Source organism: Motacilla alba, chromosome 15 (assembly GCF_015832195.1).
Source record: "Motacilla alba alba isolate MOTALB_02 chromosome 15, Motacilla_alba_V1.0_pri, whole genome shotgun sequence".
In the NCBI taxonomy this organism is placed as follows: Eukaryota; Metazoa; Chordata; class Aves; order Passeriformes; family Motacillidae; genus Motacilla; species Motacilla alba.
This window is the reverse complement of record NC_052030.1, coordinates 2,718,627-2,744,969: the sequence shown is the minus strand read 5'-3', so window position 1 is coordinate 2,744,969 and position 26,343 is coordinate 2,718,627. Positions and strand designations below refer to the sequence as shown.

General features: G+C 46.5%; 1 protein-coding gene across 4 annotated transcripts in view; it reads left to right on the top strand.

Annotated features, from left to right (window-relative positions):
- Positions 1-26,343, top strand: part of BCR (BCR activator of RhoGEF and GTPase) — a 99,813-nt gene that overhangs the window by 46,342 nt on the left and 27,128 nt on the right. For all 4 annotated transcript variants that reach the window (XM_038152640.1, XM_038152637.1, XM_038152639.1 and 1 more), the window contains 7 exons: positions 1,030-1,214; positions 11,433-11,537; positions 12,035-12,220; positions 15,799-15,906; positions 17,316-17,376; positions 17,827-17,879; positions 18,231-18,371. In XM_038152640.1, the coding sequence (XP_038008568.1) occupies positions 1,107-1,214; positions 11,433-11,537; positions 12,035-12,220; positions 15,799-15,906; positions 17,316-17,376; positions 17,827-17,879; positions 18,231-18,371 (762 nt within the window). In that variant the 5' untranslated portion in view covers positions 1,030-1,106. The remainder of the gene's footprint in view (positions 1-1,029; positions 1,215-11,432; positions 11,538-12,034; positions 12,221-15,798; positions 15,907-17,315; positions 17,377-17,826; positions 17,880-18,230; positions 18,372-26,343) is intronic.

The following is a 26,343-nucleotide window of genomic DNA, read 5'->3' as shown; positions in this document are numbered from 1 at the left end:
TTGCAGCTGAAAGAGGGGGAACAGCTCTGCCATTTTGTGGGCAGTGGCCCGTGCGTGGCTGTTACTGTCACACACAGGACACTGCTGGCCATCGGCAGGTGAAGGTGCTTCACAGGCCCCTGGAGATCGTGGTGTGGTGTCACTGTGTAGACACCAAGTTTGGCTCCTCTGTGAATATTTCTTTGTGCAGAGAGATGAAAAGCCTTTACCTTATGCTAGAAGGAGCTGCTCAGTGTGTGTCCTTGTTACAGATTTTTGCAGGAGCAGTCTCTGTACACAGCAACTAAAGATGCCATAACCAGTTTTGCTACTCATTTTTCCTGCAGAAGTTCATTGCTGTCTCATGCAGTAATGGTTAGCTTGACTCTTCATACCACCATCCTTTCCTGCTTGTGTTTTGGATGTGTTGTTTTAGGGCTTTTTGGAGGAGGGGAGACGGGATGTATAGAAGGGAACAGTGTGGTGGTTTGTTTATTTGTTTAAGGGGTTAAGCTCAAAATAGGAGGAGGGGCAGCCAACAGAAAAGGACCTTTTAGGATTTTATTTTTGTCAGTAGGTTGGTTCACTTGACATGGAGGACCTTTCTTTCCTACTCTTCTTGCTGCGGAGAGATATGGAGAGAGTTACAGTTCTCCCCTGAGTTATGTATTGCCTGTCTTACCTAAACTGGCAGGGGTATAATCTGATCTTGATTGGCAGAAAACCCAGAGTCTGTTACCCAGTAGATTCCTAAATCCAGACTGGTAACTTTTATGGAGCCAGCAATAAATGAACCATCATTTATTTTGATGCTAACGCTTTTGAAGGAAGATGTGAGGGAAAGAGCTGTAATTAAATGGCAACTAACTCAAGAAAGGACTTTGCCTTTTAGGACTTAGAATAAGTGAAATGAACTTTTGGTGACAACGTGAATTTCATTATATTTACTCCTCTCCTTGACATGTGTTTCACTTTGGGTTTCCTGATAAGTGACCCCAGGAGGCGTGGGGCCGTGCCCTGGCTGAGCAGAGCCTGTGCTGTGTTTTGCAGATGCCCCGTTCGGGGGGACCCCGCCGGGCTACGCGTACGATGCTGACCGCGCCGAGGAGCAGCGGCGGCACCATGACATGATGCCCTACATCGACGACTCGCCGTCCTCCTCGCCACACCTCAGCTCCAAGAGCCGCGGCAGCCGCGACACGCTGTCCTCGGGCTCCCTGGAATCCACCAAATCTGTGAGTCCTTCCCTGCCTCCCTGCTCCCAGCAAAGCCTTGCGGCACTGCCAGGGTGGTCGGGCTTAGTGGGGGACAGACGGGGACTGCCAGTGCTGTGGGGCATCACCCAGCGTAACACAGCACTGCCTGGTGTTGTACCTTGTACATTTTATTTTAGCCTAACTTCAGGGCTCCATGTTGTGTGTGGCATTCACATTCTCTGAAAAAATTCCTTCGCCCAGGATTTTTCTCCTGAGAAGCTGAGAAGCCTCAGAGAAAAGGAAAACAATCCTTATCTCATTTGCTTCTCTTGTGTTGTGCTCGTGTGGAATGTGTTTGGGGGTTGTTTACCCACAGGTGATTGTTTTATTGGGTTCTGCTGTGAGTTGTTTTCACTCATTGGCCAATTGGGGCCAAGTTGTGTTTGGGCTCTGGAAAGAGTCAGGAGTTTTCATTATTATCTTTTAGCCTTCTGTAAGTGTCTTTTCTGTATTCTTTAGTACAGTATAGTATAGTGTTCTTTAATATAATATAGTATCATAAAGTAATAAATTAGCCTTCTGAGAACATGGAGTCAGATGCATCATTCCTGCCCTCATCGGGGCTTCCCTGCAAATACAATAGTTGTGTATATGATTTTTGAGCCCTTTGTGCATTTTAATGGAGAGAATTGGTGACTAATTGCAGTTCAGAGGGTCTCTAAATAGCAGATATTTTGGAAAGGAGGCTGTGGACCAAAACACGTTCATACGTCTCTGCATGTGAGTTGTCATTGCCTTTCACAAGGAAGATAAAAGTTATTTTCAGGTAGGTTAAGGGTTTTGATCAAGCATCTGGAAGATCTATTTCCCTCACCCTGTGAAAATGGAATAAAAATAATTTAAAATGCCAGCTCTGAAATGGTGACTTTGGGTGGGAGATGGCCGCTACTTGTAATGGATTTGACTATTCACTAAATAGCTGTCTATATAATCAATTATCTAGATTAAAAATACAGAAGGGGCTGCCTTGCCTGACCTGTGGCTTAACGTGGCCCTTCAGTCTACCTTGCTTTGGTTTTGCTTCAGGTTCAGTAGCATGGCTATAGCTTGAAACTTCAGGAAAAATTCTATTTTTGGTTTTACAATATTCTTGGTATTGTGTCGTCTGCATGCCTTGGTAAAGAACTCTTGGCTCTGCTGTCTTCACAATCCAAAATATCTTAGTTTCAGCTTGGATTAGTCTCTTTGACTTTCAACCTTTTGTTTCTTTTTATCCTTTTGCAATAGATTGCAGAACACTTGAGTCCCAAGTTGATTTTTTCCTGAATATTTTTGTCATTTTCAAACTCTTGGGTTCCCCAGATCATTCATAAAGATGTTCAATAGCACAAAGACAACTGTCACTTCCTTCTTACAGTACTACTAAGAAAATGTGCCAATCTCAAATTCCCACATTATAAATGACACTTTGAAATCTCTCATCCAAGTGTTTTAACTTATGTGTTGCCTTTATATTGTTCTTTCCTGTTAATTAAGGTATCATGGAAGATAATTATGGATATTTTAGAGATATCACTGTACATGTAAATCAACACCATCACCATTATCAGGCAGTTTTATTTATCTTGCATCAAAAGGCAAGTCAACCATCATTATACACATCCTCCTGCTCTCTGTTGGTTACTGTCACAAGCCATGCTTACTTCTTCCAGGATGGATTCTAGGCTAAGAATCCTTCCTGATACAGTGTCCTTGTTGTTTCTCATTTATAAAATTCATTGTCAAGATCTCTTAAAGCATTATCAAGTAGATATATTGTTGGTGTTTGCTTAATTTTATTTGACTGTAAAGTGTAGAATCTAGTTAGCTGCTTATGCTTTAGTGTATTCATTTTGAGATGCTTTCTTATCTCTCAAGGTGAGAATTCTTGTGATATGTAAGAGGCTTTTGAGTGAAGAAATTATCATTAGTAGATTCAAAAAAAACTCCAAAACCGTTTTAATGTTGGCTTGAGATTTTCAGGTTATGTTTCTCACGATGAAGGAAAAAACACTGTGTGACTACACATGGCTGAGAGTTATCTTCAAAGAACCAGTTATGACAGTGCCCGTGACTGGAGGCCTGGAGGAGACACTGCCTAATAGTTAATTTTTTTCTTTATTTGTTTGAATGTTGACTCATAAGCATTTAACAGTAGTTAATTTAAAAGTTACTTTAGTGATGCTTGAAGGCTGCTTCTTCAAAAATCATTTTTAACATAAATTGCTGCTTTATTTTCTCTGACTATAAAAAGATGTTTCATGGCTTCCAAAAGAAAGAGGGGTCCTGATACAGATTGGACTTCTAATCATGAACTTCAGCAGATTCAGTTGATCCTGTGTGTAATCAGTCCCCAGATGACAATCCCTGGACAGTCCATGAGAAGCAGAAAGAGACTAATTTATATCCAGGTATATCCCAAGCAAGTTAAGCTTTCAGTCACCATGAGCTGTGAGATGGCTTTTGCTGAGCTGTGTTTTCAGCTATAGTGGGAAAGACATCAGTAACAAAGTTAAGTGTCAAACACACTGCTGAGCCAAACAGATAGCATGTGTTGGACCAGAAACACCAGGACATGTCTCTTCCATTTTCTTTCATACTAAACTTGATTAGCAGAAAATGTGTTTTGTTTAGATGTGTTTGCTTTTAAATTTGTCTTCTTACCCTTTTAATTTTAACTGAGGTGTCTGCAGTTGCTTCTGAAAATTTCAGATTATTTTTATGGCCAGAATCTGGAAGTGAAGTGAACTGTATGCAGCAGCACAGTGCATGCCCTGCATACATCATGGCAAAACATTAAGGTAAAGTCATTAGAAGTTAAGAACTCTTGAATCATTATGATAACTTTGAGTTACTCAATTGTCCCATCTTTCCTGTGGGCTCCTGCACTGTGCAGTGGCTACAGTGAATGGTACTCACTGGATTCAATATTTCATTTCCAGAGCTGCACCTTATTTACAGGACACTGCAGACTCCAGTCTGGGTACAACAGTGTTCATTTCCATTAAGTCCAGATACAGCTGGAATGGCACACAGGTCTTAATTGTCCTTGCAGTGTTCCTGTGAGATAACAGGATGATATGTTCACTAACCACAGGCAATCAGGGCAGACAGGTTATGGGAGAAGCATCTGCTAATTTTGGGTGTTTAATGTGAGACGTGGAATGTTCTGCAAAACCGGGTTCTGACTTTTAACACAGCTTTCTTCACATTAAAGTAAAATTCCTTTCATTTCACATTGCAACCGAGAGTTAACAGCACTCCAGTCACACCCCCAGAAAATGGAAAATGTAGCAAAGAATGATATTTTAAATTTATTTTTAATAAATATAAATCTAAGTAATTCACTTATCATCACACAGGCATTGAGCATTCTGCTGGGATTTATCTGCCAGATATTTATCATTTCTTCTGGTTTATCTGCCTCATCCATGGGGCCTCTTGGGGACTGCATTGTTGCTATCTGAATATTGAGGGCATTTTGCTTTGACTTATTTTATGGGCTTGTTCTGAGCTTTGTACTTTTCTGCCAGGTGTTTGACTGAGTTCTTCCACCTCCCTAGAGCAGCTGTAGCCCATGCTTGGTAGCACATCAGGGCTCACTTACTCTGTCCAGCCACCAAGTGCAGAGTGCCAGCAGCAGTGTCTCTTGCTAGAAGAGAATGAAGGGAAACCTCCTGGACTGCTTGTGAAGGAGCTCCCTGCTGTTCCCTCAGTGTGTAGGGAGACCAGCTCCCAGCACATTCTATTCCAAGAACTGAGGGTTGCAGCTGACTTCCAGAGGTTTGTGGTGTTTACACTTTGCACCTGGACAGTGTTTTCTACTCCCTCCTACCGCCTGTATCTTCTGAGCAGATGAGGAGATGCTGCCTGCTCTGCCCCCAAACTGTGCCACTGCAGCCACAGCTGGGGTGTTCCCATTCCACCTCTTGCCTGCCCACTGCTCAAACTGTTGCTGTCCAAGGAGGAGAACAAGGCTGCACTGGCCTTGGTTTTGTCTGTGACCCAGAGAGGGACAAGCATCAGAGCTGTTTGGAGTGTGGACCTCAGCAGCCCTTGATTTGTCATTTGTGTGGAAAGGAGGTCTTAACAAATGTTTGTAGAGTCTGACCCAACTCGCTCCATTTCTTCTGGCTCTTCTAGAATCCCAGGCTGGGCTTCTGATGCATGTCCTGCCATAAAACCTGTGCTTTTGCCAAACTTTGCTCTGAAGCAAGCCTACAGGAGCAATGGAAAAAGGAGAAATAGGTTCCACTAATGCTTGAGATGTTTGTTTATTTAACTTGAGAAGAGATTTAATTTTCCCAAACCTTCCTTTCTGTAACAGCTGAACTGTTACGATTGAACTTTACAGAAATTCTGGAAACCTCTCTTGGAAAATGTCAGCCCAAATGTTTGCCAAATAAGACAGTGCTGGTAGCTTCAGAAAGTGTCAGACTGTTGGTAAAAAATAGTGATAATTCATTTCCAGAAAGAATGTGTCTGTTTTTCCCATACAGTGAGGGTGAAGAGCAAATACCTGGATTAAGTTAGAGGAGGACAGAGGAAGAGCTTGGTACAGTATTAGGCCACAGGAAGGTGTAGGCCCAGCTGGAAACGCAGTGACTGACACTGTTCAGAAGAGAAGAGTCACTGCCAGGAGCTCTGGGGTGGGGAGCTTGCAGCCTGGAAGCTAAAGAAGGCTGGGAGAAGGGGGAAGCCTCACTCACTGTCATCCTGGTGCTGCTCCTCATGTGAGGAGAGGTTGCAGCCTGGGAAGTGCAGAAACAGGAACGGCCTTTGGGGATGCTCCCCAGCAGAGGCAGGCTCAGGGACGTTTGTGGAGCTCTGTGGAGGTGGGTGCAGGGCAGGCAGTGGAAAAGTAAAGCTCATTCCACTGCCCCAGGAAATGAGGAGAATTCCTTCTCAGGAATTTAAAAGATGAGTTTTTGACGAAACACATCTTTCCAATTCTTGCATATATCAAAGCAAGGGAGGCAGGAGTGCTAAACTCCTGCTACTACTTTCTATTTCCTACTGTCTGTCCTGTTTGGAGGAGAAATTGGCTGGTGCTTACAGGCTTTCAGGTAGAATTTCTCTTTCTTTTTCTGCTGTGCATCCATGATTGGTGCAGCATTGGCAGCCATTACCTGTCCTCAGATCAGGTCCCTTTGTTCCTGCTGTCTGCCAGCTCAGCAAGAGCAGGACTGTGGCAGAGCAGGTTGTGGCTTTTGCTCCTAGCTTGGTCCCAAGGGGACGCAGAGAAGCTGACCTCTGAAGCTACACAGTAAATGGGATTACTGCTCCTCTTGGTACTACTCTTGCTAGCATGTCCTTCCCCCTCCAGCATTTCCTAATCATTCTCCTTTCTTCCTCTCAGTATTTGAATTGGTTTGTTTGTTTTGTTTTACTGTCACTTTCCCCTCACCACCCTCAACAGATGAAGCTTTTCCTTTTTATTCTCCAATTCTTTGCTCCTTAAGGCTCTGCCTGGATGTAAGCCCTTCCTGAGGAGAGCTGGCACACCAGTACTGGTGTTATAAATAATGTTGGCTCCTCTCCCTGCTGCTTCCCCTCCCCACATGGAGCATGATTGGCTTGATTACAGAATTTGCCCCATTTAATATCACCAGGACAATGAGACACCTCCAGCAGAAGCTTTCAAACATATTTACACTTTAAAAATTGAACAGAATGTTTTTCTCCTTGGTAAGCTGGCAGCTTCTGTATGAGATTGTGAGCTGTCCTTATGGGAAACCTTGCCTTTGAACACATTCATTGCATGGTGTATGAACAGCCTGTACCAAAGGAAGAGTTAAAGTGCCTTTTAAACACCCACTTTGAATCCCTGATTCTCTTTAAAGAGCTGTGTCAGCAGCAACCTCTTTGCAAAATCTTACGTATTGTGGTTTCTAGATTCTTAATCTGTGCTCTTTGAACATTTGCAAGAAAACAATTATTGCTGTTAATTTAAACAAGAACCAGGAAGCCCCGAGTTCTTGAACCAGAGTCAGGAGGAGCTGAATCTGTCTAAACCTTGGAGCTGGTGAATGTCAGCCTCGCAGTAATTGAACACAGCACACAATGCCAACCTGGTTAGTAAACTAAAATACTTAGGCTGACAAGCTGTAAACACATTCAGCCCAGCCGTGGCTCGGGGCCAGCATGTGCTCTCTGATATCTCCAGAGCTTCCAACCCCTCTCACTGGCCGCGGTTCAGGTTGCAAGATTGCACTGTGACTCAATCTTTTGGTTTTTAAGGCTTTGGAATAGCAAAAAGCATCACCCAATTGAGAAGAGAGGAGAACACCAGGATCTTATGGGCATGAGATACCTGTGTAATTTCCTGTAGCCTGCTTTCCACCTTCCTTATTGTTTTGGTTTTTTTTAAACGTAGTTCATGAGGAGTGGAAGCAAAGCACTGATGTCTTGTTTGTTCAGATCTGGAGCTCCCACAGCAGGGAGACAGGAATGCTCTGACTGCTGCCCTAGTACAGTCCTGTAAGACTTACTCTGAAACGTGGGTAGAGAGGTAGCCAAAAGATGGGAGGGCAGTGGAGAAAGGCTAGACATGGATGCTGGCGTCAAAGAGGCAGGGACAGTCAGAGCATGAAATACCAGTCAGACTTGTACAAGTGGAAAACAGGCTAACCAAGCTGGGTAGGAAAGATGGGATGGACTGCTGACCACCTGGCACTCCCTGCTGAGTGGTTAGGGTTTGCCAATACAGGCTGCTCCCACTTCCTGCTGGGAACATCCCATCTGCACTTTGGTAATAGGTGTATTTTCCCCATCCTCTGTGGTCTGGTAGCTGTGGTACCAGCTCCTCCACTTGCCACAAGCAGCTCAAAGATTTCAGACTGCTCCCTTCTTGCCAGGTTAGGGAAAAGGAGTCCTCAGCCTTGGCAGGTCTCCCTGTAGTGGTGGGAAGCTTGATAGCAATGCCCAGGATGTTCCCTCTTAACTGTGCTGGCTGGAGAGCAGGAGCAGAGGGGCAGTGAGGCTGTTGGAATCAGTGTTGCTCTTTGTTTCTCTTCTGTGCCAGACACAGGCAAAGCAGAAATGCCCTTGGCCCAGGGTGCATCACAGCTTGGCTGCTGTGTGTGCAGGCTGGGAGGACAGTCCCACAGTCTCTGCCTGCTCACTGCTGTCCTGTTCTGGGCGAGCAGGTGAGCCTGCTCCCAGCTCTGTAAGTGAGGAATGGTGTAATACCAAATAATAAACTTACTCTTCTTCCTCCTGATGTTGGCACGAAGTGGATTTCTGAGTCTTGGAGTACATTTCATAACACGTGTGACTTAAAAGTACCCTGAGGCTGAAGAAGCACAGGGGCTGTTTTCCAGATGTTCCTCGTACTCCAGCAGCCCCAGCTGACTCTGTGAGCAAAGGCCTCCCTCAGCAGGAGCTCTTGTCAGGACACAGCTCCCGGGAGGGAACAGGAGCAGCAGCACAATGCTCAGAGCAGCTCCCTGGTGGTGCATTGATCCCTGACACAGCAGGAGCAGGGGATCATCTTTTCACACTGGAGGAAGCTGTATGTAAATTTGAGGTACTGCATTGGAGATCTTGTAATGTGCCCTGTGATTGCTGGAACAGCTCCCCTGAGGGTTTCTTGAGCAATGGCTGTGCAGAGCATGAAACAGCCAGGCCCTGCCCTGTGTCCTGGCTGCCCGTGGCCGAGGCTGCACTTCTGCAAGCATCACACTTGGAAAAATGCCCCTATTAACAAAGGCTTAGGACAAAACTGGACTTTGCACAGTGCCCTTGTGGTAATGGCCAGGAAGGAAGGCCTGCAGTGTGTCCTGGGAGATGTTTGTCTCTCTGAAAGCACATCTCTTTTAAAGGGAGGAAATTACCATTCCGGCAGAAAATGCCATCTCCATCTCCGTCAGCTGACGGTGCCCAGCAAGAGCTGGCCTGTAAATTAAAGCTTTTACTCGTGAAGAGAAAACTGTTCTCAGTGCTCTAAGGAAAACTGTTGTGCCGCTGTCGTGATGGGGAAGTTTAAGTCATTTAAATAACTTGTCATTGTGTGCTGCTCTTTACAGATGTTACAAACATACCCAGCTGGTTTTTAAATCCTCACCTCCTCCAAGAGAACCCGGTAAAGACAATTATAGTGCTGTGTCAATATTGACCAGTTACCTCATCCTCAGCATGCGGACTTTGGAGCACTGTTAGTTTTTCTCAATGCTTCTTTGTGTAGCTGCACTTCTTCTTTTGTAAGTGTTGTAAGAAATCTTTGGAAACCAAGAGCAATTGTGTTTTTCTTGCACCAGGGCTGCCACATCCCTTCCTCTTTGGATGAAGGCAGTCTTTGTTAACCATCTTGGGGCTGCCTGTCTCGATTACGTGTGTGTACCTTGCCTTACAAAATGGTCCACGAGCTGGACATCCAGGCACTCCTGGCACAGAGACCATAAGGAATGGTCACAGCCTTGTTGAACGTTTCTATGCCAGTCACACGGGTGTCCATGGATGCTCAGAGTCTGGTGCAGTGTTCATTTTACCATGTAGTTTGTCACTTGTGTTCTTCTGAAGTCTTCTGAACACAGACTGGTGAATTAAAAATTTCTGCCTTCTTTGAGATGCCCTTTCAAGATTTTAATAGGCACCGTGGTTCTTACTGAATGCCACCGAAGGGTGGGATGCAAAGAGAAGCTCTTCTTTCCATGTACTACCTAATCTGTGTGTAAATCTTACTCATTTCCTTAGAACAGCTTCTGTCTGCCACTTTTATTTAAGAGGTGGTGGTGGTGTTTGACACCTTGCAAAATTTTTATGAAGAAGTTGCTGCAAGTCTTTTAGGCTAGAATATAGCTTGTGAAATTTAATGAAACTGTTTGAAAATCAGGCTGGTTATTGATGAGACAGAATCCAGAAATATCTGGGATCGTGAGGATCTGTTTCTTTCTTTGTGTTGTGCGTAGGCTCAAAGTCACACTCAGGATGCGATGGCTCCTGCAAACTGAACCTCTAGCCCAGGTACCTCATCTGTACATCTGCAGAGGACCCTAAGGGGAGCTTTTTGAGGGGCAGCTATAGGACTGTATACTCAGTCACTAGAGTGGAGTGAACTGCTCTGCTTCCTGATCCTCCCACTGGGAAATCAAAAGCTGAAGATTCCTCTGGATATTAAGAGTAGGATGGAGCCCCAAAAAACCTACCCAAATCCCTTGAAAAGCATGTACTCTTTCAGAGCCAACTTCTGACTCTATTCTTAGAGACATTTAACAACTTTAAAAGGCTGCAAGAGTTTTAAAATGCTATTTCTGTGAATAACAGAAATAAAAAGAACTGGGAATAGGACTCTGTAAAAGGGGGATGTTTCTCATTATTTATAACCTTCTTTGCTCGACCAATTTTTTTTCTAGCATTTTTGGAAAGACTCAGTTTCACTTTATCGGGTTAAACCCTTTTTCAGGTAACAGTTTTGAGAGGAAGGATAATTGAAATTCAACAGAAGGGATTACTGCTTCTCTTAAGGCTTCATGCTAGTCTTCTCCATTAGCCCTTGAACGTAGTCATGTGGGGCATTTTCCCCCTCTCTTTCTTCAGTTGTTTTGGTTAAGAACTCCTTCATGGGATCCCAATAAGAAAATCAGCACGTGCATTGCAAGCCATGCTGATTATTCCATCCTCTCACAAAAATAGACATTGTGCTAGGTGGCACTGAAAAATGATTTGGGGAATAGTAGAGAGTGGGAGGAAGAACATCCCTGTGGAGCCAGGCCAGGCTGTGACCGTGGCGTGTTCGTGCACACCTGGGGAGGTGCAGAGGAGTGATCCTGTCTGCTCACAGAAACGCAGCTTTGGAGAGCTCCTGTGGAAGGAGGGAGGGCATTGCACAGAACAAGGGCCCTAACATTTGTTTAGAAGGATGAATTCTGAATTTTTAAGTTCCATGTTTTGAATTTTGTGAAGAGGTCTGGGCACCTGATTGAAACACTACTGTTGGATGACTACAGCTGAAAACTGTAAATAATCTAAATGGTATCGGTTGCTGGTAAATAAAAATTTCTTTAATGTTTTATGTTTGCATATGTCTAGAAACAAGATGCTGAGCACAAGTGGATGTTTTGGTTTTTAGTCTGAAAGTAAATCGAAAAAACAAGTGTGCTCTGGTCAACTGACTGGTCTTTTACTCTTCATCCTCATTCTTGGGGTGTTTTCTTACTTTCCCTGCAACTTGCTCTTTATTTTTTTAATTTTTTTTTGTCCTAAACAACTTCTTTGTAGAGTGAGCCAGACCTGGAGAAAGGCCTGGAGATGAGAAAATGGGTCCTGTCAGGAATCCTAGCCAGTGAGGAAACCTACCTGAGCCACCTGGAGGCCCTGCTGCTGGTAAGGCTGGGGCCAGATGCCAGTGCAAACACTGGTACTTGAATTCTCACTGCTGCTTCTATCCAGAGTTTTCCTGAGCTTCACATACCATGGGTTACAAGTTGCTGGGTGCAAAAGGTTCCTCCTCCAGTAGAGAGGGAGGCTTAAAGGAAGGAGTGGATGTAGCAGAGATTGGGAGTTGTTAATGTGGCAGTATCCAGGAGCTCTCTTTAAGTATCCTGTGCCAATTATTACGTGTTGCTGTACAGTTGGACAGAGATTAGGGGAATGGAGTGCAAAGGGATTTTAATTGCAGCATTAATATCCAGGGCCACCTACCAAGGATGGCTGATCCTCATGAGAAAACTTGTTCATGTCTAGCTTTCAGGAGTTCTGTGAATGCAAGTCTCACTTTTCATTAGGATGAAAACTAACTCTATGGAGGGATGTGTTGCAGTGTGGCAAAGGTGAATGTTCATAGTTTGCATGATAATTATTTCCTTCTTTCCTCATTTCAGCCTATGAAGCCTTTGAAAGCCGCTGCCACCACCTCCCAGCCCGTGCTGACCAGTCAGCAGATTGAGACAATATTCTTCAAAGTGCCTGAGCTCTATGAGATCCATAAAGAATTCTATGATGGGCTCTTTCCCCGAGTGCAGCAGTGGAGTCACCAGCAACGTGTTGGGGACCTCTTCCAAAAGCTGGTGAGTCAGCTGCCATCACCACAGGTGCTGGTACCCTTCACCCATCTCACAGGAGCTGGAGGTTCCCTCTGGGGACTGCAGGGACCAAAGGGATCAGAGTCTGAGGCTGGAATAGATGAGAGGTTTCTCACCTCCTCACTTTGCCACTGCACGGGAGGCCCTACAGCAAAAGTGGCTCTTTCATTGTCTTTAATTAAAGACTGCAGCAAGCTGTGGTGGTAAAATAAATACAATTTCACATAAATGTTGAATCTCCAGAGTTTCTGCAGAGTCCGCAAAGCATTTCCTTTAGATGGAGATGGGAGGGTGGCAGTATTACCAAGTGAACTTCTCAACACCAGCAGTGAAGTGTTCCTCATTACTGTTGAACTCCCCCACACATCCTTCCCTCTCTCTCTGGTGCTTTGCTCTACCTGGTGCTCATTTATGCTCATCACCCTTGGCTTTGCTTTTCTGCCACTATCCTGGCCTTTCTGTTCCCCTTGCTGTTATGCTGATGCAGTCAACCTGCAGCTGAGAATCCTCCAAGCAACCTCAACAAAATTCTCTGAGTGCAGAAAAGGACAAAGACATATACAGCATATTCCTGAGGTTGAATTAAAATTGCTGAGTTTCTGAGCCAGATGACAAATTGTTTGCATTCTAGGAGGTTTTTTTTGCCCCTTTAGCCTCTCCCCTAGCATGTGCAGAGAGCAAAGGATTAAAGGAGCTGGTTTTTTCCTTTTTAGAGAAGAAAAGAAGCTCTGCATTCCTGAGGTGCCTCTGGTTCTCAGGGTGGGAGTGACATTCCAGTGAGGGGTTTATTGGCTGGGGAGTGTGCTTTACCAGGGTCCATCAATTGTTAGCAGCTGTGTAGCCCAGCATCAGCCCCATCCCCTATGGAGCAGGGGGAGCTAGCCTGGAGGATGATGCTTTCTGTACAAGCCAGCAGCTCAAGATGAAAATACAGGAATCTGCTTTTCACTGCCAGCATGTTTGAGCCAGGAAGGGTCAAGCTGGTGCCTTAGTGAAGAGTTCACGGTATGCAATTTGAGCAGCTGGTTTGAGAGGACAAACCCAGCTGCTGCTGGGTGCTGAAGCAGACACAGAAGGCTGCTGGAAGTGGCAGCCTCACAAGCTGCCCTGGACGTGTGGTGCAGCAATGGGAATAGCACTAATTGGAGAAGACCTGAACGTATTCCTTGGCAGGGCTGTCCAGCAGCCCTCTACTCACTGCACACCTACTCAGGCTTTTGTTTCAGACTATTTCTTGTTGCTGGCTGATCTCAGGTGCAGGAGTTCAGCCCTTTCTCTGCTCTTACGTTCCCCTGATTTTTCTGCATTTGTGACAGAATTGTTGATTTTGTTGGATTAGCATTGGAAACAAAGGAACAAATTGCCCTGGTGCAGGAGGCTTTGGGCTGGCATAGCAGTTTTAGTTTCGGGTGGTTTGGGACAGCAGTGGTGGGAATTGCAAACTCTTTGTTGGATGAGATAAAGCTAATAATTCTTGGCAGGCACTGGGAAGCAACTAGATGAGAGAGACAGCAAGAACATCAGGCTTTATAAGGCATCTACACTGGATGTACATCAAATCTTTTGTTTACTTGTGGTCATGTCATGCAGTCTGATGACAAACACTGAAATATCCAGATGTCCCTGGGGACATTAATTTTCTGTACTCACGCAAAACACAGCACAGTAGATTGAAGTTACAGATAGTATGTGCAAAGAGTTCTAGAATTCCGTGTGTTCTGGCACAAAGTATGATCTATTTGCAACATCAAATTGACTGTTATTACACCTTTTCCTGTTGAGAAAAAGAAAAGATGCCAGGCGTGTGGGAGTGAAATATGCTTCTCATTTTTGGAGAATATATTGTACATATTTTTTTATAGCTAGAAAGGAAACTCTTTAGAGCTCTTTTTAGAAATGAAGACATATTTAGCAAACATGCTCACTGATAGGCCTCAGAAACAAAAAATATCCAAAAGCTAGCAATTTCTACCAACTCTTGTTTCATTTTCAGTGGTTTCTTTTTAATTGAAAAAAAAATTAATCAGCATGAAAACAGTGTGTGAGCATTATTGCTTTCGTTGGAAGCTCAGTTTTTAATGAAAAAGATGTCTTTGTGATGACACATTCAGAGGAGGAAAATGAAAGCTTAGAAAGACTGTTCAGGAGTGGCAGGAAGTGAAAGAGCTGCATGGGAATGGAGAAACTTTAAAGCTCTGCCATGTTAGCTGGCATCATCCAAATCTGAATGGCAGAAACCCTGCAAATGGTCAGTAATTCTAACAGCAGCTTCTTCACAGGATTGTGCCTCAGTGGCAAATACAGATTTCATTCTCTCCATGCTGCTGGGGTCATACTTGGTATAAGTGAGCACAGTTTTCTTCAGCTTCATTCATAACTGTGTAATTTTGTATAAGGGTTGAGATTGGTTTCTAGTCTTTCAGTAAAATGTTACCTAGGAAATAGCTCACTGTTTCTCAGCCCTGTTAACAGGGCTGTTCATTTGTGCAGGGAATATTGTCCTGGGAGTGGCTTTTTTCTCTTCCATCACCTTTGGCACAAAGCTCCACAGAGAGTGGGGAGCACAATGGTTATGAGAGAGAGCAGGAGAGGGAAGGAGCAGTGGGGAAGTTCCCTGCTCTGCCTCTTGCACGTCTGGTGCAGCGGTGCTGAGGTGAGTGCAGCCCCCTGGCAAAGTCTCCTTGCTGCACCCTCGGCTGCTGCCTGGCCCTAGGGGCTCGGGCTGCCAAGGTGTGCCCAGTCCAGCCTGGCAGCTCTGCAGCACAAAGCCAGCTCTGCACTCCAGACAAGCTTGGAGGCTACCCAGGGATTTCCCATGCTGGATCTTGTGTTCTCTGGCATGAATATGGCTGAAGTTCCTAAGTCAGCAAACGGGATCAATGCTAAGACTCTGTGGTAATAATGACTTACTGCTGCACTCTGAGGCCTGTTCCATCCTCTTCTGGACCAATTCCATATTTCTTCTGCTGGAAAAAACCTGCCATTTTCTGTCACCTAGTGCCCCAGTCACTGCCATCCAAACAGATTGTGCTCTTGCTCTCCTCTGTGTTTTCAGCACTCTGCTGCCCTTATTATAGTGCTCACTGAGGCAGATATGGGTACTATCTGGGTTTGATTTAGTATATCCACCATGCAAAGGCCAACAAGTAGCTTACTGGGGTCACATTTGTGCTGTTGGGCTGAATCATTCCTCCCTGATTCATATGTTGTGGCAAAAAGCCAGCAGCTCCAGTTACATCAATGAGCTGCAATATTAATAGATACTAATCTGGCAGTTTAGAAGGGAAAAATAGATGTCAGAAATAAGGATGTGTCACTCTCATAGGCTTTCACATCCTTCACAAGTAAACTTGTTCAGCATAGAGGTGGAACATGGGGGCACAAGTGCTGGTTGGACAAAGTTACAAAGTTGAGAGGTCAGAGATGTCGTTCTGGGCCTGCTCAGCATTCCCTGCAGTTGTTAGGTGTGAAAGAAACATGACCTGGTCACTGGATACCAAGACTGACCATCCCAAACTGCCTTCTTCCACAGCATTTATTATATTTTGTTTTGCTTCCTGCAGGCCAGCCAGCTGGGAGTGTACCGGGCCTTTGTGGATAACTATGAAGTTGCTATGGAGACAGCAGAGAAATGCTGCCAAGCCAATGCTCAGTTTGCTGAAATCTCTGAGGTAATGTCACGGTGTTCAGACACACGAGCTGTCTGGCTCTGACTAATACCCTGCCATGTCACTCCTGTCTATTCTCCAAGTACCTCTGCAGCCCTGACTTCTGGAGGAGTTGTGAGCTCCCACAGACTCCCTGCTTCAGCTCGTGCTCTTACTCTGAATTGTATCCTGGGCTGGTCACAGACACAGCCTGTGTGTGCTGTCCCCACTCAGGGAGTCTGCTGGAAACTGGCATTGCTTTCAACTTCTCCAGCTCTGTGCCACCTTCATGCATTTCTAGAAGGGAAAGCTCCATGTGAGTTTTCTCCAATGTTTCTCTTGTTAATGATGACTCTGGCTGTGGTATAAAAGCCATCCTTAATGGCTTGCACAGTGGCTGTCACTGGGATTGCAGGCTTCAGTGGCATGGAGAGGAGAGGGTAATTCCCTCATGTAAAAGGCAAGTGTGTCAACCATAAATCTACACTGCTATTCTTTGGCCTGCTCTGATTTCCTCCCTGACAGAGGAGTACCTGTCTCAAAGCATTTTGAATCTTTTTTTCTGGCTTCCCAGACCATCAGCTTTCCCTGCAGTGCATGGTCTAATTGACTCTTTGTATTGCAGTGATTATTTCTTGAAGAACTCAGTTGCCAAGAAAACATGAATTTCATATGTGTCTCCTTAAAAACAATCAGATAAATCATCAGAGCTGAGCAGTACCAGGGGCGTTTAGTGCTGTGAGAAAACTCCTGAATACACTATGTATCACATGTCCCTTGAGACTTGTGAGAAAATGGTAAAATATGATCTCTCAGTTTTGCTGGTTTTGACAAATAATTCTGAATCATGCCAGTATCTACTGTGTTTGGAGTGATGGTGATGGTCCTTCTGCATTTGTGTCCCGGTGAGGATTTTGCAGCTGAGCACATTAATGCATGGAATGGCCCATGGCAAAGAGCAGAGTCCCAGACAGTGTTCCTTTGCTGCTGTGGAGGAACTGACGTGTCCAAGGTCACCCAGCTCTCAGTAGAGGCGTAAGATGTATAACCTGAGGGTTTTGAATGCCAGTCCTGTACTTTATTTATTGGTGCTGGGACAGTGGCTGTGTGCTTATGGATGTCTTGTCTGCAGGTGATGTAAAAACTCCCTCATCCCCGTTGCTGTAGGTGGTTCCCTGCTTTGCTGCATGTCTATTGACAGGTGCTCCTAAGAACATTGCTTAATATTTGAGATGTGTGGGTGCCTGTGACATGGCAGTGGTGGATTTACCAAGAAGGAAAGTGCATTTTTCTATCACTGACTTGAACTGTGATAGGGCTCTCCTCCTTTCACACCTAGGCTTTCCCCTGGAGGAGCAGATAGTCTGTTGTGTTCCCATGTGGTATTTCACGGTGATTGACCATCTGCTACATGGGTTTTCTTTTTCTTTTAGAATCTAAAGGCCAGAAGCACAAAGGAATCTAAAGATCAGACGACGAAAAATTCCTTGGAAAGTGAGTGATCCGTGGAGAGGAGACTGGTCTGTCAGGACTGTGTGGAGGCTGTTGCCACACCTCCACCCTCCCTTTTTCTTTTCGAATGCTGGAAGGTTATGGGGTCTGCTGGCTCTACCTGGAAAGTCAGTTCCCTTTTGCTAAGTAGCAGAGCTCGTGCAAAGTAGGCTGCCTGCATGGGGAAGTGCCTCCTGGCTTCAAACCTCATCAGCACCTTTGGGCAAAGCCAGCCCAACCTCTGGGCTGTTGTGATTTTAAGGGAACATCTGCTACCCAGTGATAGCACAAATGCAACCCCAGCAGTGATGGGTTTATGGGGGCATTTAGAGAGCCTGCTTGAGAACAGGTTCCACGGTGCTTGTCTTTGTGCACATGAGTAGAAGACACCCCATGCTAGAAGGAGCTTCCACACCCACTCTTCCTGATATTCCTGCTGCTTTGTTTCCGCAGCTCTGTTGTACAAGCCAGTGGATCGAGTGACCCGCAGCACACTTGTCTTGCATGTAAGTATCTGAAGGGGAGTCTTCAAACTTTAGACCCCTGTCCTATTTTCTTTGACCTTCAAATTTTCCATGGAGGTGCAGGACTGCAAAAATAAACCTGTTGAGCTGCATAAGAGCCTCTTCCCTTTACACCAAGGAGATGGAGTCTATGGGTAGGATGCTGCTGTCTTTCCAGTGATGTCAACAAGAAGTGCAGGGTATTTTAATCTTTATCTAGAGATAAAGCCTTTCTCTCATCTGTGTGAAGAAGCTGGAGCATCTCGTCCTATAGCTCTGATTAAGGGTGCTCGAGCTCTCCTGCCATCCAGTGCTGCCCGTGACTGTGTTCTCTGTTTGTGTTCCTGCTGTCAGGATTTGCTCAAGCACACTCCCGTGAGCCACCCTGACCATCCCCTGCTGCAGGATGCTCTGCGGATCTCACAGAACTTCCTCTCCAGCATCAACGAGGAGATCACTCCTCGCCGGCAATCCATGACTGTAAAGAAAGGGGAGGTGAGTCTTCCTGCCTTGTTATTTTCTCCGTTTCTAAATACTGGTTATGTCTTTTCTGTAGAGCTGACTAGGAAGTTATGCTGTTGAGCTGTTTGTTGCTAAGATACAGTTTATCCAATGTCCTTGTTCCCTAAAGGATGTGGTGCAGCTCCCTCTGTTTTCTGTTCAGAAAACAGTTTGGAAACCGAGAGAAGTATGATTAGAGTTTTGTCCTTAGCATTGTTATAAACATTTGTCACATGTAATTCCCATGATGCACATTGCCATGCACTAAATGGATTTGTATTTTACCTGCAAACAGAAACCAAATGGGAAGCCTAGGAGGAGAAAAAGATGACGGAACATCAGAAGTCATGAAAGATTAGGAAAAGCTGTTTTCCAGCATCTTCATTTTCACCATAAAATTAATTTTCTGCATTTTTATTCTAAAGGAGAGTGTTGTAAATATGACTGGAAAGCAAAACAAATGGAATGGGTTGGGAATGCCAGAGAGATGATTGACTCCTGGGAGTGTAATATAACCCTTTTCAGCTCTGTAAGGAGCTGGACTGCACCCAGAAAGGTCTGAGATGTGCAAATCCTTCACCTGCAGTGTTGTGCAGGGAGACCACGGAACTTCTCTGTGGTGAAGTCTGCATTCCTCAGTGGCTTGATTCAGCTGCCTCCTAAGTCTGGTAAGAAGGGATTCATCCCCTCCTGATAAAGAAAGGCCAGGACTGGCAGAAGGGTTGAGAGAGGGAAGGATGTAGAGATTTGACACAGAGAGCAGCAGCTCAGATAGTAAAGGTGTAAGAAGAGCTGTGGCAGCATTCCAGACATGGGCTGATCAGCAGTGACCCAAATTACCCTGTACAAAAACATCTCTTACAAAGCCCAGGAGATTGTTAAGATGCCATGAACCTTCATGATTTATTCCCAAATCCTGACAGCTAAACATGCTTGCTTTTAGCTGTTAAACTGATTTTCAGCTGACAAAAGGTTTGCTGGAAGCTGCAGATCTGGGAATTTGGTGCACTTTGTCCTGCAAGTCTTGCTCATTGTCTCATTTTGTCAACTGAGGACACCTCCAGCTGAGAAAAGAAGAGGAGGGGCCGAGCAATTGGAGGCTGAGGTAGAAGCTCAGCCATCAGTCACCAGTGCCTCAGTGACAGGGGATGGCCTCGTTAAAGTGGCTGTTGATTGAGCCATAGCAGAAAGCACAGGCTAGAATGCCCCTTGCAGGGGAGGGAGCAGTTTGTGTTCTCTGGTTGTCTGTCAGCATCTCAGTGAGGGATGCAGGCTTTAAAACGTGTCATGCAGAATCCTAATGAGGTGCCAGAGCCCAGGCAGAGGAGGAGGGTCAGGAGGATGATCCTGCTGATGGCTTTTTGGCGTGGTGTATTTGTCAGATGAGGGGAGGCACAGCAGGACTGGGCTCAGCAGGCCCGGTCACACTCTCCCTGGTCCTGCAGTGACTCTAGGTATGATGTGGGGAGGGAGGAAGAGGACATACCAGAGGAGAGGGCTGGGGGGGACTGGGAAGCCTTTGTGCCCTTCCTCACTGCACACAGCTTTTCCTGAGCCCAGGGAAGAAAAGGACTTGCCTGCCACTCAGGGAATCTGACAGTGAATATTTTCTTTAGTCATTTGGCACCAATATCCCCCTTCTATCAAAGCAGTGCCCCAGTTGAACCCTGCGTGTCCTGAGAAGTAGGTATGTTCGCTCTCCATGTAGTAATGCAGAGACACAAATCTGCTCCCAGCTACTCTGTGTGGGTTAGTGATGGCTGTTCCTTCCTACAAGCTGCTCAGCTTGGGGTCATAACTGGGTTTTGTTTATGCCTGTAAATCTTTCCTTTTCTACTTATCCTTTCCTCCCACTTGCCTTGCTGGTGCTTCCCCCGGGGTGACAGGACAGTGTGTGGATTGCATCTCCTAATTGACTGCTCTCAATGCATAATGCATTTTTTATTTTAATGAATCACTAGCTTGCTTTGATGGCTTTTTTTCATTATTTGTCTTCCTCCCATTGAAGTTTCCTTGGTGGAAAGGAAGGAGGGTAAAATAGCCTTTTCCTCTCATGTATTGCTTAGGTGCTGATCTCAGTTATCTTTTTTTCCCAGTCCTTGCCTTTTATGTGGAATATTTTTTCCTTTTGAGTGTATTGTGGGGAGGAATCAAATCTCCTTTGCCAGCCTCTTGCTCCAGCTCTTTTTTCAGGATTGCTTTGAACTGGGGGAAAGCAGCCAGTTGTTAATCTCCCTAGTGACAGGCTGCTAAGGAGGGGAGTGCAGGTCAGGAGAGAGTACAGGCTCATCAGCACAGTGTTGTTCTGTTTTGCAGAGGTGATTCCCTGCTTTGGGAGCAGTGACTCAGCCTGCCCTGCCTGCTGAGCTCCCTGTGTGGTGCCAGGTGTCCATCCTGCACTCCAGCCCCCAGTGCTGCTGGGCTCCAGAAGCTTTGTTCTAATCTAGACTTATGCATAGGAACTGGGAGGTTTCTGTCATGTGGTTTGATTTGCTGGGCTGGATGAGTATTTCAGGTAGCGCAAAGAGATGGGAACAAAGGGAGTAAAATCCCTCCTCAGAGGGCCAGAACGAGCTGCAGCAGGGAAGGCAAAATTGGTGCAGTGAGCCTGTGAACAGAGAGTTTGGTCCTTGCTGACTGTAGCAGACTTTGCTGAGGGCCAAGGTACAGAAGAGACAGCAGAGCCTCAGCCCCAGCCTGGCAACACAGGGGAGCCAGGGGGGCATCTCTGGCCTTTGGGGTCTGTTTCCATTCAGCTTGGTCCACCACATTCTCTTGCTCCCTTATTTTCTTCCCATCTTTCTACTTTCATAGTTTTACCTTTTTTACTGTTTTTTAATGAATTATCTACAGGTATCCACTTTGCTAACCCTCCAAAGAACCAAGCAAATGCATGGAGGGGAAGGGAGTCTAAGTAGCCCTGTACTTTGTGGCTTGTGAGTGGTAGAGAGTCACCCAGCCCTTGGGGCCATGGAAGAGGCATCTTCTTGTCACTGCTGATCCCTCTGCACCACTGTTGTCTTGGTTTAAATAAGGAACGAGGTTAAGGTTCTGCTGGGGACGGTGCCTTGGGGAAGAAGGAAAAAAAAATGCACTGGGATGAAGGAAGTGCCACTGTCACATGCAGAAGGAGGGCAGTAATAACCTTCTTTTATTAACAGAACAGCTCTAGGTACTGCGTGTTGGGATTTTCAGCTAAGCCCAGATGCAAATGACTGTAGTGCTTGTGTCTTGGCCTGCCAGAGGTCAAGGCTGGTGTTTCCAGCTAATTCATTTGTGAAAAGCAGAAATGAATGAAACAGCAAAAAATTGCAGATTTCCCTTGAGAGGTGCTGGTCCCTTTCTTGACTGCTGCTCCTCTTGTCCTCTTTGCAGAGTGTTGTTCCAGGGCAGTTCAGACCAACCTGAGTGTGGTGGCTGCCACTCTGCCTTGCCTTGGCCATGTCCTCCCACCCTCTCTGAAGTGTTCATGCTGATGTTTGTGTGATCCCACAGCAGCACAGAGGAAAGGAGCCTGGAGTTTTGGGTCACTGCTGGCTGAGTGGCTTCATGTCTGGTCCCACCAGCACCAGTCCAGACGCAGGGGAGCTGACAGGCAGCTTTTTCTGGGAACAAGCCCAGTAGATCACATCACAGGTCTGCTTGTGCTACTGTACACCTCTGTCCTTGCCCTGGAGAGGAGAGGCTGCTTGGCAAGCTGCTCTGCTGTTTCTAAATGTGGTTTTAAACTGCAGTCGAGGGACTGGCTAGCATTGCCTTAGGCTTCTGTTTGACTTTGCAGAGGACCAAGTGTGCTAGAGAAGGGAAAGGACAAAGGACGTGTGCAAGGGAGCAGAAGTGCAAACTGAAGCCTTTGAAAAGCTGGAAGTGATGCTTAGACACAGCCGTGCACAGCATGGGGCCTGGTGCCTCCTGTCCTGGAGGCCTTGGGCAGATGTTGGCAATAAAGCACTCAGAAATTATCTTGGCTGCTTCACACTCTGTCTTACAGCTGGAGCCAGAGAGCTCCTGGTGACAGGAGCTTTGGGAAGAAGAAAGAGGCCATTAAAATGCTCAAAGAGCAGCCAGTTTAACTCCCTAGGCAGAGCATCCTTTTTCTTTTTATTTTTGCAGTGCTGGTCTTGCGACACACTTACACACACGAGGAATCATTTTCTTCCTACGCTCTGCAGAAAGCCAAACCACCTCTTCCTCACTGACATGTGCCAATACCCATCTCCTGGTTTTCCCCTCCTCCCTGTGCCTCACACATGTCCCAGCCCTTCCTGGGGCTCTCACCCACGCACGCTGCAGGCCTCTGCTGTCAGCACATCGGATGAGCTCCTTCCTCGGCACACGAGCGGGGAGTGATGGCCTTTTGTGCAGCTGTGGGTCTGCTTGAGTAGGGGTTTAAATTCCACTTTTTGTAATGTGTCTCAGACAAGCTGGCCACACTTCCTGGAGTTAATCAGTGTGTGACAGCAGCAGGATTCATCATGTGCAAACAGCACAAAAACACTGTAGGATGAACAGATGAGCACACAGGTAGTCGTGAGCTTGGTAGCAGAGGAGGGGAAGATGCTTGGTGACAGAGGTAAGAGGAGGAGGAGGACAGCAATAGGCAATCCAAAGAGGATAACCAAGCTCTGGAAAAGGTACAGGGAGAGCTCTTTTGTTCAGAGCACTGAGGTGGGTGGGAGAAGAAGCAGATGAAAACGTGCAAAGAAAAGCGGGGCCTGGAAAAGAGATGTGGAACCTATATTGCACCAGTACAGGAGCTTTAAGAGCCACTGAAGTTAACAGCACAGACCTTGTGTGAGAGATTAAAGATGACCCTAATTCACTCTATGATGACACAAAATCAAGACTTTTCTCCCACACTTCCTGGAACATCTTTCTGAAGCTGAGCTGAGCTCCTGTGCTGGACACCTGCCAGACTTGGGGGCTGTCTGTGGAAGAGAGGGGGTCACTCTGCCACTTTCCTGCTACTATCACCCTATCACCCTAATCTGATGTTCTCTTGGATGTTTATTTGGTGTTTCTGTAGTCAGTGTTATTTCAGAGTATTTTAGGAAATCTTTAGCATCTTTGGTTACTTTAACAAACTGATTAACTCTGAGAATGAGGTAGAGAGATGGTTTCCCACAAAAGAGCTATTACATGTCAGTACAGCAGGCTCACCCATCCAAAAAACCTTGTGTTTCAGGAGACCCCATTTAACAGAAGGCCGCCAAAGGAATAGCTGTTGGTGGCCCTGGGTGGGAGGAGTTGACCAAAGTCTTGGTTCCAGAACTGTGCAGCTGAGGTGGCACAGGCCTCTGAGTGGCACAAGCCCTGTCTGAGGAGGCTGCTGGCTCCCCCAGGGTGGGAGAGGATGGGCTGACTCATGGCAGGAGGTCCAGGAAGGTGCCCTTTGCTCCCACACTGTGGGGTTTGGCGGGGATCTGGTAAGCCATTGGGAAATCCTTTTATTGTTTCCCTCTGACCTGCTGAACCTCCCAGCAAGATGACTCATTTGCAGCAAAGGATGTACCCCTTTGCTGGAAGTGCCCCTCCTCAGCTCCACGGATGCTGAGCAGCCTGGGGCATGCCTGTTTTACCCAGCCCTAATGAAAGTTCTCTTTTCCAAGAAAAGCTGGTAGTGAGGAGAGGTTTCCTGACTTGATTCACAAATGTTTTCTCCTGCACTCTCCTCCCCAGATGGTTGGTTGCTCTTATGGCAGTTCACCCCTGCTGCTTGCTGGAGAGACACCTTCCCAACTAGGTCCCATGAGCAAGAAGATAAGAAGAACGAAAGGTTCTGGGAAGCTCCATGTTTCTCTCTGACTGACTGGAATATATCTCTTTCACCTCTTTCCTTCTGTTCCAGCCGAGCTTAGGAAGTACAGGCATGTCCTCTTCCACCCAGCTCTCTTTGTGGGACTTTTTGCTGCCTCGAGGTTGCACTGTGTCTGTGTCAGTGATAGCATTGAGTTCCCAGGAGTGCTAACCCAAATAAACTCAGTGCCACCTCAGCCTCAGATGGGATTGTGAAGGTTGTTGGGTCATTTGGCATGGAGTGGCTGAGCTTTCTGCTCGGATTTTGGGGAGATGTGCTCTCAGCAGGGTGCTGGCTGGGGCATAGCTCGTCTCACATGCTGCCAGTGCCTGGCAGAGGCAGACAGAAGGTCAGGTCAGGACTGTGCCCTGTCAGTGAGTGCCAGGCAGGGAAAGGACAGTGCCACATCCTGCTGGGTAGCAGAGATGAGTAAGCTGTGAGAACGTCTTTACACCTACGAACAATGAGCAGAGGTTGAGCTGGCAGCAAGCAGCAATTCTCATTGCTCCAGAGGAGCTGAGCTGATTTGCAGTGTAATTAATATGCATCAGATCTAAAAACCTGAGATCAGGGGTTTGGCTTGCTCAGAAAATATCTTTCCCTGCTTATTATTATTGCTCCCAAATGAAATTCTTTGCAGGAGCAGAGAGTGTTCTTGTGCTACTGGCAACATACCTCCTCCTGTTTGTTTGTTTCTTTTCAAAGCTCAGTGTTTCTAGTTTCCTGTCTGAGGCTTGCTCTCCCAGGCAGGAGGGGAAGTCGTGCTCAAGTGCCCATCAGCAGCAAAGGCAGAAGTGCAGGCAGGAGTTCTCTCCAAAAACACTGAGAAGAAGCCAGGACTATCACACCCACCTAAAAAATAAACACTAACATATGTACAGGCCTTTGTGAGCTGAATCACTGCTGGATGCCAGATCTCCCCAGAGTCCTGCCCAGGATGGTGCAGCAGTCTGCCAGGGAGCAGCCTTGCTTCCTGCAGCTCTGGGAGAGGTGCAGCTTTTGCTGCCATGCTTATAGATTTCCAGGACCTTCGTGTAATGGAAAACAGCACCAAGATGAGCTGCTGACACTGCTCCACGTGCTTTTGCAGGTAGCTGTGGTGCTCTTGTAGCTGCAGATGGGAAAATGCAGGCTCCTAGTCCCTATCAGGAAGTGTAGGGTGCTGTGGGACAGACTGTGGAAAGAAGAATTATGTCTGCAAGGGCATTTCTTTGTCATGTGTTCCTTGCCCTGATGCCTGCTAGGCTCAGGACTGATGTGGTTTGTTTTAATTTTGGAGAGCCAAGATGGGAAGAATGGTAGGCAGGAGGAGAGGCAGTGTGGGGGTTTGCAGTCCCACACCCGTGGCAGGGAATGTGTTCAGGGTTTGTTAAATCACGCAACAAACAGAACCCAGGGGCATCACCTGAGACATGGAGGCATCGCAGCTGTGGGTGTCCTGACCTCGCCCAGGGGAGCTGCTCTCGTGGTGCTGCCCCTGGAGACCCTCGTGTGTGTGTGTGTGTCAGTGTGGGGGTCCTGAGCCTAGGGCTGGGCGAGGCTGGCAGTGAGGAGGCTGGGGAGGCTGGTGAGCCTTGGACAGGGTTAGCAGAACTCTCCTGCCTCCAGCCACAGCGCTGTCTAGGCAGGTGAGGGATGTCTGATATGTCACTTAGGGATGGCAGAGGAGCATCCTCTTGGCTGGAATAACAAAGGAAGTACAGGTCAGGGAAGAGTTCCTTAGCATACCTTAGCATGTGTGGAGAAGCTGATGGTTCCTGCTTGTACTGGCTGTGAAGTGAGGCAACACTGACAGTTACACATATTGGTGGAAATAAAACCTGCCCGGAGCTGAATGCCCTGACATCTGCTTGAAAATCAGTGGGAGGTATCTGTTCCAGGTGTTCACTGAGTCCTGCTGATCCTGACAGCACAGTGGAGGACCTGAGCACAGAGCAGGGCATGAAACTCCTGTCGTGGTCACTGGAAGGAGCACACAGCCACCTGTCTACATGCCAGCATTCCAGCCTTTTGGGCTTTTCACTATGGAGTCATCTGTCCTGCCCCTCCCCCATAAGGGAATTAGGAAAGCAATGGTTCTGCTTACCAGTGTGTGCCCTTCTTTAGGAGGCTGTTAAACTCCGTGGAACTAGAAGCAGGACTAAAGGCATCAGAGTTATGCAGCTTCTT